The sequence below is a fragment of the Rhinopithecus roxellana genome, chromosome 8 (genome assembly GCF_007565055.1).
Source record: "Rhinopithecus roxellana isolate Shanxi Qingling chromosome 8, ASM756505v1, whole genome shotgun sequence".
NCBI classification, from domain to species: domain Eukaryota; kingdom Metazoa; phylum Chordata; class Mammalia; order Primates; family Cercopithecidae; genus Rhinopithecus; species Rhinopithecus roxellana.
This window is the reverse complement of record NC_044556.1, coordinates 54,802,405-54,821,489: the sequence shown is the minus strand read 5'-3', so window position 1 is coordinate 54,821,489 and position 19,085 is coordinate 54,802,405. Positions and strand designations below refer to the sequence as shown.

General features: G+C 37.2%; 1 protein-coding gene across 5 annotated transcripts in view; it reads left to right on the top strand.

Moving 5' to 3' along the window:
- ATF6 (activating transcription factor 6) overlaps positions 1-19,085 on the top strand; it is a 238,974-nt gene that overhangs the window by 26,253 nt on the left and 193,636 nt on the right. For all 5 annotated transcript variants that reach the window (XM_030935786.1, XM_010373615.2, XM_030935789.1 and 2 more), the window contains exons 5-7: positions 1,195-1,324; positions 1,865-2,068; positions 11,799-12,019. In XM_030935786.1, coding sequence (XP_030791646.1) covers positions 1,195-1,324; positions 1,865-2,068; positions 11,799-12,019 — 555 coding nt within the window. The remainder of the gene's footprint in view (positions 1-1,194; positions 1,325-1,864; positions 2,069-11,798; positions 12,020-19,085) is intronic.

Below are 19,085 nucleotides of genomic sequence, written 5' to 3'. Positions count from 1 at the left end.
TGTATCTCAGTCATTATGAATTCACCTACTAAATTAAAGAAAATAGCACTGCTGGCTGGGTGGGGTGGTTCACGCCTGTAATCCCAGCACTTTGGGAGGCCGAGGCAGGTGGATCATATGAGGTCAGGAGTTCTAGAGCAGCCCAGCCAACATGGTGAAACCCCTCTCTACCAAAAATACAAAAACTTAGCAAGGCATGGTGGCACACATCTGTAGTTGTAGCTACTTGGGAGGCTAAGGCAGGAGAATTGGTTGAACTTGGGAGGCAGAGGTTGCAGTGAGCTGAGATTGCGTCACTGCATTCCAGCTTGGGCAACAGCGTGAGACTCTGTCTCAAAAAAAAGAAAATAGCACTGCTCCATTCATGCATCTTTCTTTTACATTTGGAAGAAAGGCAGTATTACAAAATAGAAAATAGAAAAGGATAAAAATAAAATTATTTTGCTTTTGATATTCTTTTTTTTTTTTTTTTTTTTTTTTTTGAGGCAGAGTTTCACTCTTGTTGCCCAGGCTGGAGTGCAATGGCACGATCTCGGCTCACCGCAACCTCTGCCTCCCAGGTTCAAGCAATTCTCCTGCCTCAGCCTCCCTAGTAGCTGGGATTATAGGCATGTGCCACCATGCCCAGCTAATTTTGTATTTTTAGTAGAGGCGGGGTTTCTCCATGTTGGTCAGACTGGTCTCGAACTCCCGACCTCAGATGATCCACCTGCCTCGGCCTCCCAAAGTGCTGGGATTACAGGCATGAGCCACTGCGCCCGGCCTCCACTTTTGATATTCTTTTAAGACTGAATAAGAGAGATTGTGGAGAAAGGATATTGACATTTTAACTGCAACCTTATACTGATACTGGATGTTTGTATGACTAGCAATCAAGTTTTATGTTTGTGTGTGTGTGTGTGTGTGTGTGTGTTTGTAGTTTGTAGGAAGAAAAGTAGAAAGAGATCAATGACTCATATCTTTAATATAACAGGATGGCATAGACTTACTCTGCATTTTGATTTTTTTCCTTTGTTATAGATGGATCGTGCTGATAGTCACTTATTACTTAATATATAGATACAGTTTCTAATATACCTTTCCCTTGAAGTTACCTTGAAGTGTTTTTCTGTTTATGTATGGGTCTCCTCCTTTACTATGCAATTTGCTGCTTAAGGATTATACTCATTAATTTTTGTTTTAATTTTGCTACAGGAGGAGTTGGATTTGTCTTCTAGTTCTCAGATGTCTCCTCTTTCCTTATATGGCGAAAGCTCTAATAGTCCCTCTTCAGCAGAGCCACTGAAGGAAGATAAGCCTGTCACTGGTCCTAGGAACAAGACTGGTATTACTCTATCTCCTAACTTCTGTTATTTCTGTTTCAGATTGAGCTTAGGTTCCATTTCTTAAAGGAAAATGCTGGATTAAGTTTATGTTTATTAGGCTGGCTTGCTGTTTTTTAATTGGTGGACCTATACTGTTTGTTGTGAGTGATTACTGTGGAGAGGAAAGGGGAGAAATGATCTTTGGTTGTCTCTGTCTTTGTAGGTGAAAGATACTTTAAAATAGACTCAGACCCCACCATCTTCAGGAGAGATTTCAAAGTTTCTGTTAAAGATAACTGAATGGAGGGCCATTCAACTATGACGTTTGTTACCTGTTAATCTCTGGGTGTTATTCCGCAATTTTAGCTCTTCTCCTTTACCAGTTAGTGTGTCCCATTCCCAAAACTGCAGCTTGGCTAGAAAAGAAGGTAACAGTTGAAGTACTTTTCTTCAGTTCATTCAGGTATATATATTGTAGCAAGGCATGTGATAGAATCTGTTTTTTAGGGCTTGCTTAATTGCTTTCACATTGACTTGTGGTTTGTCTGTTTTTTCTCCAGAAAATGGACTGACTCCAAAGAAAAAAATTCAGGTGAATTCAAAACCTTCAATTCAGCCCAAGCCTTTATTGCTTCCAGCAGCACCCAAGACTCAAACAAACTCCAGTGTTCCAGCAAAAACCATCATTATTCAGACGGTACCAACACTTATGCCATTGGCAAAGCAGCAACCAATTATCAGTTTACAACCTGCACCCACTAAAGGTACCTGAGCAGAATTTAAGGCTGTGTATGTTTATTTGGAGGGCAGTAAGGGTTGTGTCATATGATTTGTTTTAATTCAGGTTATAATTTCTGAGCACGTGCTGTTTGTCAGGAATGTCTTTGGTTATGAGGATGTTGCAGAGATGACTAATGTATGGTTCCTGTCATAACAAGGGATATAGCTCTCCAGACAAGTTACATCCGATGGTTATTTTGAAAATCTGGGACACTTTCTTGGTGCCATTTTATTCTGGTGGATTAAATACAGAAACACAAATTTTTAGCTAGTTGAATGCAGAGTTCAGGTCAGCCAGATTTTTGTGGCTGTGAACTTTTTTGGTTTTAAGGAGTATTTAAAATAATAGGGTCCATTTCAGGTGTGTGATAGCAATAGAATCAAGCCCTTAATCTCTGAGGAGGCTGCATGGTTTAGTAAACAGTATATTGACCTGGTCACTATGAGCAGATCTGAACTCTGTTTTCAACTAGGTAAGAATTTGTGTGTTTCATATTTTATCCACCAGATGGCCTCATATACTTGTGATTCTACAAGAGGTTTAGGTCATAATTGAAAGAAGTTCAAGTCTGAGGATTTGGTACTATTCAGATATGGGAGTCATTTGCGTATGGAGATCTCTTAGGTAGGTTAGTCATCGTTGTACTCATACTGATGTCTGTGTACATTGAGTTCAAGAAAACTTGTGCAACGTTCTTTTCTCTGGATTTAGTTTGTTGGCACCAGATGTGACTAGGCGATAATGGGGTATGGTTTGTAAATAAATACCAATGTTACATTTGTTTTTATGACTGTATCTCATCTCCAATTGTAAATAGTTAGCTCGTTTTTCGGAGCATAGTTTTAATGAGGGTAAATTTGATAAATTTAATTTCCAGATACTCTTTTAGCTTTGTTCTATTACATGGTCATAGACAATATGACGTTGATAAAAAGAAGACCTAGATGAGAGAATGGATGGATCAGTGAAAATTCATCAATCAGTCCCACCAAAAATAAACAGACAAACAAACAAAAACCAGTTTGAAATTCCTGCCCTCTCAGTACAAAGTCAAAGCTGCTGCTTTTTCCATATGAAAAATAGCAATCCTATAGAATAGGTATTCTTGTGATTTATAAGTGTGTATTAAGGGTTTATGAACTCCTTGAAATAAAATGCAGTATTTAATGTATGTTCATATTTGGATTATTCTAGGGATAGTCTTCAAAACTTTCTTTAGGATCTCATAAGGATCTGTGCCTTCCCAAAGGCTAAGAATTTAAACTAATGAAGAACCTCATTATAGTTCCCATAAGCTATTAAAATATATCCGTACAGAAAGTCTGACATTAATATGACTAGTGTATAAAGCAGGGGTATTCCTAAGAATTTGCCCTTAGCAGATCATTGACTATGTTTGAGTGATGGAAGATCTTACCTATAGTAAGAAGACAAACTGTTCTTTTCTGAGCCGTTTATCAGTTCCAGAAACCTGAATTACACGTTATTTGAAACTTCAATACTTTCCTGTGATCTGAAGACTATACTTATTTTTTTGTGAGCATGTGCTAATATGAGGAACTGCACCTTGTCTGTTTTTTTTTTTCTTTTTTTTGAGACGGAGTCTCTCTCTGTTGCCAGGCTGGAGTGCAGTGGTGTGATCTCGGCTCACTGCAACTTCTGCCTCCTGGGTTCAAGTGATTCTCCTGCCTCAGCCTCCAGAGTAGCTGGGATTACAGGCACGTGCCACCATGCCCAGCTAATTTTTATATTTTTAGTAGAGATGGGGTTTCACCATGTTGGCCAGGATGATCTTGATCTCTTGATCTCATGATTGCCTGCCTCGGCCTCCCAAAGTGCTGGGATTACAGGTGTGAACCACCGTGCCTGGCGCCTTGTCTGTTTTTATAGTACAATCTAAATAGGTGGTATTATTGTAAGAACATACAGATTTAAGGTATGTTTTTCATTCATTTGAGAGTGGAGAGGGAGGAAGAAGGGAAGTATAGGCAAGGCATTATGCAGTTAATCATGTTAATACTAGTAGTAAGTATTTTACTGTTGAAAAAGAAGAGATAATTTCCACAGGTTTAAGACTCAGATTCTCTAGCTTGGAATATAAAACTCTTCACAATTTGGCCCTAGTTTAGTTTTTAGTTTTTTTTTTTTTTTTTTTAATAGAGGGTCTCACTGTATTGCTCAGTCTGGTCTCGAACTCCTGGGCTCAAGGGATCTACCCACCTCGATCTCCCAAAGCTCTGGAGTTAAGGCATGAGCCACCATGCCTGGCCTTCTAGTTTAGTTTTTGAACTTTATAATATTACTCTTTTCTATAAATCCCTTCTTCTAGCTCAACTAATCTGGCATTGTCCTTTGAATTCACTTGTTTTTCCTAGTTTTTTGGCTCACCATTTTCTACCAACCAACAACAACTTATGCCTACTTCTACTTCTCAGTCCTCCATGTCCTTTAAGACTGTTTTGAGTAGTGTAGATGAGAGATAATGAAAACCTGGGATATCAGTAGAAGTGGAGAACCAGGGTGAAGAGTAGAGATGTTAAAAGTGTAGAATCATAGAGATTGGTAATTGGATCATGTAGGAGGAGGCTGAAGGATAGAGAGGAAGGTATCTAGGATGACTTCCATTTTTCTATCTTGGGGCTTTTTGGGTAGATGATGGCGAAAATTATTGAAATGGGAGATAGAGGTAAAATACGTTGCCCAGATCACTCTGCTGATAAGAAGCAGAGCCAGAACTTGAGCCCAGGTGGTCTGGCTTGGAGTCTATGTAAATAATCACTATACTGTATTGCCTTAAAAAAAAAAATGACAGATGTATTCCTTGCTCTCAAGAATTCTACACTTTAATTGGGGAATTAAATTCACACAAACAGTTAAATAACAATCACTGTGATAACTAATGCATTAATAACTCATGCAGTGCCCATATGGAAGCTATTATTATATGGAAAAGGAGATTAATAATAATAGTAATAATTGCATTTAAGTTCTTACTATGTGCCAGACACTCTTCTAAGTGCTTAAGTACATTATCTTATTTAATCCTTATGTCAACTCTATGGTGATAGGTTCTGATATCTCCATTTTATAGATGAGAACACTAAGCACAGATTATTTGCCTAAAGTCACACAGCTATGTTATTTCAGACAAAGTAGGCATTCAATAAATGTTTGATACATAGTTTAAAATCTTTGAAGAAAGTTTGAAAGAAAGAACTATCAAAATCAGTGAGTTACACATAGTCAAAAAAAATATGGCATTGAATCCAGCCATGTTCCATTAAGGAGGTTATGCATGTAATGCCAGAGAGGATTTTGAGCATGCTGAAATGGATAAACAGCCTTTGGAATGTCCTTTTTAACTGTTTCCACACTAGGAACAGTAGTAACTATGTTCAGCTGCTATTTAAGGCCCCAAACAATTCTTTGCATTGTAGTTTGTGGCCTGGTCAGCATTTACCAAGTCACCATGAGAGTTTTTTATTCTTTCACTTGAACATATTGTCATGGAAATTTGGTTGTTTCCCCTCATTCTGTGTTGAACCCAAACATGCCTAGAATATTTAGGGTATCCCTGATTTAGTTGCTGGGTAATTTGAGGATAGTTGGGTACTTTGGGATGAAAAGGCTTGATGTACTATATGGGAAAAAAAGGAGGCAGCAGTGGCTTGGTAGGACTCAAGCCACATTTGGTACACACGCCTTGCCTTTGGTACACAGACATCTCCTTCTTTGTGTGATGCTCAGCACTCTCAGCAAGGAGACAGTGATAATTACACAATTGGCAATACAGATTTGGATTATTTTTCTTAATTAGTTTAAGAAATACTACAAAGCCCTCTGTACAAGTTATCTGCCAGGGCTTTAAATCTGTAACTGTAGCTAGAAATAGGATTCTTTCTTATAAGTTACCTAATTCATTATGTTTATACCTCTTCTGTTCTTTAAAATAGTCCCAAATTTCCCTGAACAGTGTTTAATTTTTTGGGGGGGGGGGTCTTTTAATCATAATTTTTAAACTCAGAGGATGTAGAACATGGCTTCCTGTAATACTCTTCTCAAAGTATTGGTTTAAGTCAGTGGTTCTCAATCTGTGTATTGTGGACCCTGGGGCGTGGGTGATGGGGGTAGTAGCCTTATGGCATTTTGCAAAGCATCTGTAAATCCATACTTGAAGCAAGCATTTTCTGTAGACCAAATAAATAATTTGTTTCATGTATCTTTGTATAGCTCTTCAAATTTGTATAGCTATACTTCTGACTGATAAACTCCAAGTTCATTTTAAATCTTCACTAAATTCTTAGCAGCCTTTTTCCATCATGGATTTTCTCAATCCACAGAAACTAAAAGGACAACCTTGATGATTTTGGGTGACCATGATATTATTTTATATTAAAAGAGAGCTCTTATATTCAGGAGCCTTTGGGGAGAGACTATGGGTTTTCTAGGTGTAGAATTATATCATCTGTGTGAGAGGTAGTTTGACTTCCTCTCTTCATGTTTGGATGCCTTTTATTTCTTTCTTTTGCCTGATTGCTCTGGCTGTGACTTGAGCACTTGGGAATTCTTGTTTTTTTTTTGTCTCTACAATATGATGAATATGTATTTTCATAGTGCCAGATTGACTGTAATTTCTTATTATTATTAAAACCTAACAGTTGGTCATATGCTATTTACTTTATGTGTTACTAATTTTTATTTGCATATTTGGTGTAAGCATATTTATGTCTGCTTATGAGTGATTTCTCCATTTTATATGTTTTTACTTCATAAAAGAATGGAGTCTACCTCAAAACAAATTAGGCATCAAAGGAACATACCTCAAAATAATAAGAACCATCTATAGCAAGTCCACAACCAGCATCATAATGAATGTACGAGAGCTGGAAGCACATTCCCTTTGAGAACCAGAACAAGACAACGATGCCCCTCTCACCGCTCATATTCAACATAGTGCTGGAAGTTGTAGCCATAGCAGTCAGGCAAGAGAAAGAAATAAAAGGCATCCAAATAGGAAGAGAGGAAATCAAACCATCTCTCTTCACAGATGACACGATTCTATACCTAGAAAACCCATAGTCTCTGCCCAAGTCTCCTAGATCTGATAAACAACTTCAGCAAAGTTTTAGGATACAAAATCAATGTGCAAAAGTCAGCAGCATTTCTATACCCCAGTAACGTTCAAGCTGAGAGCCAAATCAAGAATGCAATTTCATTCACGATAGCCAAAAAAAGAATATAAAGTACCTGGGAATACAGCAAACTGGGTAGGTGAAAGATCTCTACAATGAGGGTTACAAAGCACTGCTGAAAGAAATCAGAGATGACACAAACAAATGGAAAAACATTCCATGCTCATGGATAGGAAGACTCGATAGTGTTAAAATGGCCATACTGCTCAAAGCAATTTACAGATTTAATGCTATTCCTATCAAACTGTCAATAACATTTTTTACACAATTAGAAAAAACTATTCTAAAGTTCACATGGAACTCAAAAAGAGCCTAAATAGCCAAAGCAGTCCTAAGCAAAAAGAACAAAGCCAGAGGCATCACCCTACCTGATTTCAAACTGTACTACAAGGCTACAGTAACCAAAACAGGATGATACTGGTACAAAAACAGACACATAGACCGATGGATTAGGTTAGAGAACCCAGAAGTAAAGCTGCACCGCTGCAACCATCTGGTCTTTAACAAAAACAGACTGGGGGAAAGGATGCCCTATTCAATAAATGGTGATAAGATAACTGGCTAGCCACATGCAGAAGATTGAAAGTGGATCCTTTCCTTTAAGTGTATACAAAACCCAACTCAGGATGGATGAAAGACTTAAATGTACATGCCCAAATTATAAAAACCCTAGAAGAAAATCTAGGAAATATGGTTCTAGACATAGGCCCGGTCAAAGATTTCATGATGAAGACTCCAAAAGCAATTGCAACAAAAACAAAAATCGACAAATGGCGTCTAATTAAACTAAAGAGGTTGGGCATGGTGGTTCACACCTGCAATCCGAGCACTTTGGGAGGCTGAAGGGTGGATCGCTTGAGATCAGGAGTTCAAGACCAGCCTGGCCAATATGGTGAAACCCCATGTCTACTAAAAATACATAAATCAGCCAGGCATGGTAGTGCATGCTTGTAATCCTAGTTACTTGGGAGGCTGAGGCAGGAGAATTGCTTGAACTCAGGAGGCCGCAGGTGCAGTGAGCTGAGATTGTGCCACTGCACTCCAGCCTGGGCGACAGAGCTCAAAAATAAATAAATAAAAATCAACTAAAGAACTTCTGCACAGCAAAAGAAACTATCAACAGAGTAATAGGACAGCCTACAGAATGGGAGAGAATATTTGCAAACAGTGTATCCAACAAAGGTCTAATCTCCGGAATCTACAAGAAACTTAAATTAACAAGCAAAAAACAACCACATTAAAAAGTGGGCAAAGGACATGAACAGATACTTGACAAAAGAAGACATAGACATGGCCAACAAGCATATGAAAAAATGCTCAACATCACTAATCATTAGAGAAATGCCAATCAAAACCACATTGAGATACCATCTCACATCAGTCAGAATGGCTACTATCAAAAAGTTGAAAAATATTCGATGCTGGTGAGATTGCAGAGAAAAGTGAATGCATATACATTGCTGGTGGGAATGTAAATTGGTTCATCCACTGAATGCAGTTTGTAGATTTGTCAGATAACTTAAAGCAGAACTACCATTTGACCCAGCAGTCCCATTACTGGGTATATACCCCCCAGGGAATATAAAGACACATGCACACATATGTTCGTCACAGAACTGTTTGCAATGGTAAAGACATGGAATCAACCTAGATGCCCCTCAGTGGTGAACTGGATAAAGAAAATGTACATATACACCATTCAATACTACACAGCCATAAAAAAGAATGAAATCATGGTCTTTGCACCAACATGGATGGAGCTGGAGGCCATTGTCCTAAGATAATTAACGCAGGAACAGAAAACCAAATACCACGTGCTCTCTCTTATAAGTGGGAGCTATACATTGAGTACACATAGACATAAAAAGGGAACAATAGACAACAGGGGCTACTTTTGAGGGTGGAGGATACAAGGAGGGTGAGGATCAAAAAATTACCTGTTGGGTTCTGTGCTCATTACCTGAGTTATGAAATAATCTGAGTGCCAAACACCTGTGACACGCAATTTATCCATGTAACAAATCTGCATGTGTACCCCCTGAACCTAAAATAAAAGTTGCGGGAAAGAAAAACTGAGTCCAAGGGAAAATGAGAAGGTAAAAATGTTTAGTGATCATTTATGCCCAAGTATTAATACATTTTTTCTACTCCAAATCGTGAAATTATTTTTAGATCTTATCTGGGATAAAATGCTGCTTATTGAATTCTGCTACTTTTAGTGTGTTTTTTGAGGCCATCTGAAATAAGGGCTTTACTTTTATAAGTTATCTTTTTTAGCTAAGACAGATGTTCTTGACAAACAGGTGTTCTGAAGCTTTATTTTGATTTTTAGTTTTCCCCGATCCTTTGAAATACTGAGCTGAGTTTTACATGTGTCAACCTGTTTGAAAGCATAATGCTTTTTTTTTTCTTAAATTATAAATTTACATGGGATTTTAGTTGCCAGTTATTTTAGTACCTTCATTTTGTTAGATAGGCTCAAGCAGCTGTGGATCTTAGGCAAGGCTTTCAACACCTTATAAAAATCTGCCAGATCTGAAAGGAAGCACTTAGCAGGCAAGTAAAATTTTTAATAGATTAGTGTTATGAGTTGTATAAGTCTTTAGGTTAATGGTACAGGTTTAGTACCCCTTAAATGAAATGCTTGCAACCGGAAGTGTTTCAGATTTTGGGTACTTTTGGATTTTAGAATATTTGCATATATATAATGAGATATCTTGGGGACAGAACCCAAGTCTAACATGAAATTCATTTATGTTTCGTGTATATCTTATACACATAGCCTGAAGGTAATTTTATATAATATTTTAAATAAGTTTGTGTATGAGACAAAGTTTGCATACATTGAACCATCAGAAAGCATAGTTGTCACTATCTCATGTGGACAATCTGTAGTTGTTTGGCACCACCATCATTCCTGGCTCTAAATTCATATGCTACTGACAAGCAATCATTTTCTTACACTTCTTCACAAATTCACACGTAAGAACTTAACAAAAATTATGACATACCATTAATACAGTGGAAAAATAATGTGTACAGGGCAACTAAAAATAATGTTTACAGGACAGTAGAATCACTAGAATAGAAGTGTCAGCTACTACACAACAGCAACAACAAAAAATGGCAGCTTTCAGTCTCTGCCTTTGATGCTATGTTTTCATTAAAAGCCTACTGTACCCTCTATTTTATGTCTTCAGGTGAGAAGAAACATCAGAAGCAGTTGAGGGACTGGAAGTGGGTCCTCTAGGGATGAGGAGGCATCCTGTTGGATGACTTCTAGAAATGTTTTCTATGGAGTCATCTGCCTCATTAACAAGTTTTTGTCTTAGAAGTCTCTTTTTTATTTTATAAACTGACATGATTTCTTTTTCTGTTGTGACTGTATGCTGCTTTAGTCCTTCACTAAGCCCATCACACTTTTTTACCATGCCATCTATAGGCACTTTTTGTGCTGAGTTAACAACACCATCTTCATTGTCATTTTTACAGATTGAGTATCCCTTATCCAAAATACTTGGGACCAGAAGTGTGGAGTTTTCCACTTGTGGAGTTGTGTCAGCACTCAAAAAGTTTTGGATTTTGGAGCATTTTGGATTTTGGGTTTTTGGATTAAGGATGTTCAACCTCTACTAATTCTTCTCAAATTAGCATAAATTTAAAATAATGATACATCCGAAGACTCAGAAAAGAATTGAAGGCCATTTTTGGGGGAACAGGGAAAGGGCTGGTATCATCTACAGACTATTTTGAATCATAGATTTATGTTTACCGTGATTGTTAGAGCTAAGATTTAATCTCAAATGGTTTTAAGTTTTTCGTTATTTGTAGTCCTTTTTTTTTTTTTTTGTCCTTTTTAGGGATCTGCCTGCCTCAGCCTCCCAAGTAGCTAAGACTGGAGCTACATAGCACCATACTTGGCTAATTTTTACATTTTTTTTTTTTTTTTGTAGAGACAGGATATCACTATGTTGCCTTGCCTGGTCTCAAACTCCTGGCCTCCCAAAGCACTGGGATTACAGGTGTGAGCCACAGTGCCTGGCCTGTAGCTCCTTCTTCTTCTAATACTGAGTTACTATTACTACGTTTATGTTCAGATATTTTTGGTATTGTGTGCATTTGTAAATCCTATTAATTTAGAATACATGACTCTCCATGTTCAGTGTAAAAGATTTGTTATTTATTATAAGACAAATCCTTTTAGCACTAACAAATTTCAGAGGTTAATTCTTAGAAATCCAGGGATTACAGCAAATTTGATAGCTATTTAGTTGATAAAGATAAATAAGAAAGTATATTGTTAATGATAGCTCAAAGAGATGAATTTAGTTGGTCCCATTAAAAACATAACAAAGTCACCATAAGTGTGTGCTGCTATTGATCCAGTGTTTTAATTGATGGTGTCAAATCCCTTGGTATTGATCTTACCCATTACGTCTGCAGAAGAGACCTAATTATAAGCTGCTTCCTCTCCCACAACAGTTGTGTACCCTCTGATTCCTTTTCTTTTTTCTAATGCAGGTCAGACGGTTTTGCTGTCTCAGCCTACTGTGGTACAACTTCAAGCACCTGGAGTTCTGCCCTCTGCTCAGCCAGTCCTTGCTGTTGCTGGGGGAGTCACACAGCTACCTAATCACGTGGTGAATGTGGTTCCAGCCCCTTCGGCGAATAGCCCAGTGAATGGAAAACTTTCTGTGACTAAACCTGTCCTACAAAGTACCATGAGAAATGTGGGTTCAGATGTAAGTTTTGAAACTTAGTGCTTCGCTTAATGCCCAATTTAAAAACCAACAAAAAACACCTTTTGCTTTTGTTGCCTTTTTTTTTTTTTTTTTTGAATGTCTTATACTGCATCAAAAGAGTGTGCTGAATTGCACATCTAGTCTTTGGAGGAAAATTAGGGTAAGGCTTACTGCCTTAGAATCTAAGTGAACAGGTTTTTGAAAGTCTGAAGTGGTTTGATGAAAAGCGAAGTATGCATACCTCCCTCTTCTTTACTTCTTCTTTAGAACCAACCCTCTTATTACTCTTTTCAAGCCCTTACACCCTCAACCCAATCATCCATTAATATTTTACAGATTCAAAGTTTCCTGTTTGAAATGTTTTAGCAAGTCTTCAGATAAGAGTCTATAGACTACTTTTTAGGCAGGTTTTATATTTAGCTTTCTTCCTTGCCCTTTTGAAGGGTTTTCGCCACTTCATAATGATGACTTGCTACTCCTAGGAATTCTGTCTCTTAGTGATTATTCCCATTTTTGCAAACCTTTAACTTTTCTAGCATGTTGTAGGGATTTCTTATGATTTATAAATCACATGATTTCCTAAGACCTGTCACTCTCTAAAGCCAGTGACCGCACTTGCGAACTAATTCTTGCTTTCTTTCAAAATGATTGGAAATAACTCATGTTACGTATTAAACAGTAATTGAACATCTTGGTCCTAAAATTTAATGAATGTTATATAGTGAAACAGTGGATTCTCTAAAGTTATGATTGGGAAAGCAAAGTGTGTATGTTTTCTTCAAAATAAAAATAGATACTACTAGTTGTTAATATTACTACTTCATCCTTTCTTTAGGTAGAATGCATTTGAAAAGTAATTTTAAAATCCTGTTGGTTATGCAAGGTTGTTTATCAGACTACTGTCCGATCTGTCTACCAGAATTTATTAACCGGCATGTCAGTGACCCATTTAATTATAAAATTGCTCCACAGTTGCATGAACAGTAATCTCAGCCAGCAATATTGTAAAAATTCATAACAAAGGAATATTGTCTAGTGAAAGTAGAACATCCAATTTCTAGAATAAGAGTCTTGTATAGGTATTGAAAACAATGCATGTCAAGACATGGAATAGGAAAATTAGTGTTGCTATGAGACTAGAGATCGTGGACAGTACAGGATTAGGCTTGACTGTTATGTTGGTTTGTTTTGAGGACTAGAAGAGGTAAGCACAATGCTTATGGTGTAATAGGCTCTAATATATAGTGTGTGTTTCAGTTGAAGATGAAACAGTATGTTGCTGGGATGGGAAGGTGGTGAGCACAGGATAGAGGCAACTGGATTGGCAAAATGTTGATAATCATGGAAGCTGGGTGTTTATTTTTCTATCCTTTTGGTGCATGGAAAAATTTCTACAATATGTAAAAAAAAAAATGACAGTAACAAAAATCCAAAAGCTTTCTGTGATATTTTCAATTAAAAAGTTGTGTGAACAATAAGAAAAGAGTATGGTTTTCATGGGAGACCAACCAGGATAAGAATGATGAAAAAGGATTTTTTAAAATAATCCTTTGAAATTTGTTTTTAATACTCTTTAAATTATGAACTTGAATGTTTCTTATATAATACCAAATGAAACTTGCAACATTAAATATCCAAAGTTGCCTTTATGTAATATGTTAGTACATTTAAAATATTTTTATGAAATATTTTAGACATGAAAAAAAGATAAAGACTAATAGAACTTTAAAAATACATAGGTTAACAGTATATCACTGTTGTTAAAAAATATTAACAATATTAATTTAAGTCATCCCAAACATGGAAAAGTCCAGAAAAGCATAGCTAGGATGGGGAGAATATCTAGAAACCATGGCATAGGTAGAGGAGTGGGTTAAGGATTGGAATGATTCAGTAAACTGAAGAAGAGAGGATGGAAAGTAGACCTGGGAGCCATCTTCCAGGAAAGGAAGGTTGTTATGTGGAAAAGAGAATTGTTCGGCTTGTTCCAGAAGAGTTATCTGAACAGGCAGGAAAGATATAGAAAGGTTTCTTCTAAACATAAGGTTTTTGGATACAGTCATTGTATTTAAAAACCAGAAGAGCACCCCCCCGCCTTTTTTTTCCCCCCACTTTTAGGCTTACTGTCTGAATAAAGAGCATCTTAATGTTGGCAATCATCACTGTATGCCTTTGACCCATTTTATACTCTCTAAACATAGTCCAATTAATTATATGTTGGTCTATTACCCAGACATCCTTTATTAGTTCTCTGGTGTGAAAGACCGTATCTGTTCAGCTTTTGTACTCTTAAGGGGGCTCTGTAAATTTAAAGTATTTTTAATGAAATATTTTAGACATGAAAAAAGATAAAGATTAATTAGAACTTAAAAAATATATAGGTCAACACTATATCACTGTTAAAAATATGAGAAAATATAGAACCAATAAATACTGCTAGAAACAAAAGCTAATACTTTTTGGTTCTATGTTTTCCTATCTCACACATCCCCCAGTTCTTCCGTGTTGAGACTTTGTCAGCAAAGTCTCAATGTATGAATGTAAAATGTATGAGTGTCTACATTTATTGTATGAATGTGCATTTAGATTATGTTAATTTTTTTAACAGTAATATACCATTGACCTGTGTATTTTTAAAGTTCTAATTAGTCTTTATCTTTTTTGTGTCTAAAATATTCCATTAAAAATACTTTAAATTTACAGAGCCCCCTTAAGAGTACAAAAGCCGAACAGACACAGTCTTTTCAAAATTTAGAATTGACAGGATTATAAAAGAAAGATTCAAGTACTTTATGTTTAATGCAAAGAGACCTAAGGACAACTAGAATAATTTTCTAGTCAACCTGCATTGAGGTTTTTGTGCTTATTTTTACTTGGCCAGCACATTGAGACATGAGCCAAGCCTTTCAATATGAGGTTTTTTTTGGTAGAAATTTTGACTGAATGTTTATTTCAAGTAAAGAAGCATTAGTCTATCCTAGCAGCAGGCCAACCCACTCAGGAACCCAAAGTAAATCTGTTCCAGAAGGTGTCGCAGAGCAGAACTTTGATCAGCTTGTATAGTCTTCTGCATTAGTAACTTTGTTGACCTCAGTATTACACGTGTCTGTTAAAACACTAGTCCTGTTAAATTAGGATAAATTTGAATTAGTATAAATTCCTAATTTAAAATGGTCAAAAAGAAAATGTTTTTATCATATACTTTTTGTGCTTTTAAAACAAAAGTATGGTTAAAAAATTATAAATCACCAAGAAAAAAAATCGTATCAGTTTTTTATGGCTTTGTAATGCTGACATGGCTTCTTTTTCTACCTTTTTTAGTTCTTTTGTTTGGCTGATTTCACTCTCTAGAGGCCTGCTACTGCCATAAGTAGCGTTTTTAGCATACCATATTCTGCAAACTGCATTAAATGCCACATTTTCTGTTATGAAACAGTTTGCCTGGTTCAAATTATAATCTTGCTCTTCCTGCCTTTTGCTGGCAAATCTGTTTTGTTTAACTCTTGGAGACCTCACCTAAGTTTTCAAGAAATATGGTTTGTTTTTGACTGTGATCCTGATGGAGAAAATGAACATGATCTCTCATTTCAGTGTAGAAGTTCTCTGTGCAGTTTCTTAATAAATGGCAATCTTGGAACTACAAAGTTGACTTTATAGGAGAGCATGCTTATCTTTCTTTAAAGGACTATTTAATGTTGCCACACGTCAAACCAAGGGCTTAACAACAAGCAGTCTGTTTAAATCTGCATTGCACTCACTACTTCCACCTACCCATCATAATCCCATAAAGTTTATGAAACATTACTGCCCTGGTTTTAAGGTTATAGGAATTGCATTGTTTTAGTTATTGGCACAAAAGACCAGAAAAAAAAGTGGTAAAATTCTACATCTTCCACAGTGGGCCACATTGGAGCAAATACTCTTAGTGGAAATCACCAAGTGGGAATAATGGAAAGAAGAGTTTCCAGAACTAATACAGAACTAGAAATAACCTCAGATGTGAGGTTGATGAAGGGATACAAACTACTGTTAGGAGCCTCCTTCCTTCCGGCTCAGTCACCCCCCTGAATATCTTCCAAACTCTTCATCACCTTTCACCCTGTTTCTAAATCCTATAGTTAGGAAACTTGATCCCCTCCATCCCAAAATGACTACCTATTGGGAGTCCCTGCCTTGGGTTCCTAGAACCATCACGAGAAGGTAGGTGCTGAGGGGAATCCTTTCCTACTGGTTTGCAGGTATTAGAAATGGTGTGAAGGGGATTCTCCTGTCATACCAAATTAGAACTTTGTATTTCCTTTCTCTAGAATTGGTGTACAGTTAATTTAGGGATTTCAGGTATTTTTAGTATTGTTCTATGGGAGTGATGTGATATGGGCCTAGATGGGTGCCCTGCACACAGTGTTCCTCTCTTGCAGTGGAGGAACGTGAGCTTGGAGAATCTATCATGCTTATAGCAAGCAGAAAGCAAGCCTCCTCATTGTCCAGTGGGAGATTTTATCTCATCCTTCAGGGTTGCTTGTTGGTAACTGAACCTTGAGAATGGCCTGAGAAAAGAGTGGTCCGGGCCTTGCATTCTTTGCATACCCAATAAGACGTGTAGGAGCAAAACTCATAAGAGACTCCCTGGAGGTGTGTTTCTCAAGAAAATATGTCTATAATAATCTATTTGCAATGCATAGCAACTCAGAAAAACAGAGAGTTGCCTATGTTCTATTTCAGGAAAAAAGCAAAACTTCAATAGGCATTTAAGTTGCTTGTTTTATCTGTAACACCCAAGAATAGGACTCTGGTTAGGTCAAAATGTGAGCTGAATCTCCTTAAATTATGTGGCTAGCTTAGATATCAGAAGATAAATAATGAATGGGCACTTTTTAATAACTTCTAACAACCAAGAAGTTGAGATCATGATATTTCTTTAGGCTGCAAAGTAGAGGAATCTATCAGAACAAATCCAATAGGAAGGATTTTGAGAGCTGGAGTTATCCAGAGTTTAGTAAAAAAAAATTACTTCTGTGCTGACTGCATTATGGCTTTGCTGCTACCAGGAACTCTGCAAATGAAAGAAAATATGCTTTGTTAAAATATTTGCAGTATCTCTTTAAATGTAGGTTTGGAGCTTCTAAACATTTATCTTGAATAAAGATTTTGGTAGTTCAGTTTCATTTGAGGCTATAGTAGTTTTGGAAGGGGAAGTGAGCAGGGTTTTTTTTGTTTATTTTCCCTTCCTGATGCATTGCATTAGGATAAATTTATGTTATGGCAACCTTAGCATTCTTTATTCTGTACTTTTTGTACTTTTTAGTTTGGCTTTTTTTTTTTTTTTTTTTTTTTGAGACAAAGTCTCGCTCTATTGCCCAGGCTGGAGTACAATGGCGCGCTCTTGGCTTGCTGCAACCTCCGCCTCCCAGGTTCAAGCGATTCTCCTGCCTCAGCCTCCTGAGTAGCTGGGACTACAGCTGTGCGCCACCTTGCCCAGCTAATTTTTGTATTTTTAGTAGAGACGGGGTTTCACCAGGTTGGCCAAGCTGTTCTCGAAACCCTGGCCTCAAGTGATCCACCTGCCTCAGCCTCGCAAAGTGCTGGGATTACAGGCATGAGCCACTGCGCCCAGCAGTTTGGCATCTTTGTAAGAATAATAAATAATTATTTTTAAGGATTCTGATTTTTATCTTAATAAATAATGAAATACTTCTCTCTCCTTTCTCTAATTTCCATTCTCCACTACACTTGATCTTAGCCAAAAGGCTGAGAAGCAATCTCTAATTTCCATTCTCAAAACCTTGTGGGGACTCATTCTAGGGAGACAGTCCTTTTATGCCCCAGAGGCTTTCTTGCAAATCAGTTTTCCTGTCTGGTAGTCATTCTTACTAGTTTTGTGTGCATTCTTCCGGAGACAGTTCTTTGATATATAAGTACTTACAGTTTTATTTATTGACCTATTTTATAGAAAAGGTACTATACTGTACATGTCATCCTGCAGCTTGCTTTTCTCACTTATACCTTAGAGATCTTTTCATATCAGTGCATAAAAAGTTTCCTTCTTGTTCTTTTTTTTTTTTTTTTTAAAAAGACTGTCTGTTGCTCTGTTGCAGTGGTGTGCAGTGGCACGATCGTAGCTCACTATTGCCTTGAATACCTGGGCTTAAGCAATCCTCCTGCCTCAGGCTCCTGAGTAGCTAGATATGTGCCACCTGGCTAAATTTTGATGTTTTTGTTTGTTTGTTTGTTTTTTGTAGAGATGGGGGTCTTGTTATATTGCACAGGGTGGTCTTGAACTCCTGGTCTCAAATGATCCTCCTGCAGTGGCCTCCCAAAGTGCTGAGATTACAGGCATAAGCCACCGTGCCTGGCCTTTTTCTTATTCTTTTAATACCTGCATTTTAATAGCTACAGAGTAACCTACTTCATAGGGGTGCCATAATTACTGCAAAATTTTGCAGTGTTTTTCTTTATAAACATTTCTACATTGAATAATTTGGTACTTATTTCATTTTGTTCATATACAAATATATCTATGGGAGAAATTTTTAGAATTGGATTTGCTGGGCCAGAAGGTAGGTACTTGTTCAATTTTGATAGGTTTTACCAAATGGTCCTCCATTGAGGTATTTCTAATTGAGAAGTCACAGGGCTTAATGGAGTCCTTGCATGAGTTTCAGTGTTTCCATAATCAGCATGCTGTATTAGTCAGTTCTCACACTTCTATAAAGAAATACCTGAAACTGGATGATTTATAAAGAAAAGAGGTTTAATTGTCTCATGATTCTGCAGGCTGTACAGGAGGCATGACTGGGGAAGCCTCTGGAAATTTGCAACCATGGCTGTGGGTGAACGGGAAGCTGGCACATCTTACATGGCTACAGCAGGAGAAATACAGAGAAGGGGAAAGTGCTACACACTTTTAAACAACCAGATCTTATGAGAACTTACGATTATGAGAATAGCAAGGCGGAAATCTGCCTCCATGATCTAATCACGTTTCACCAGGCCTTTCCTCCAACATTGGGGATTACAATTCAACATGAGATTTGGGTAGAGACACAAATCCAGATCATATCACACC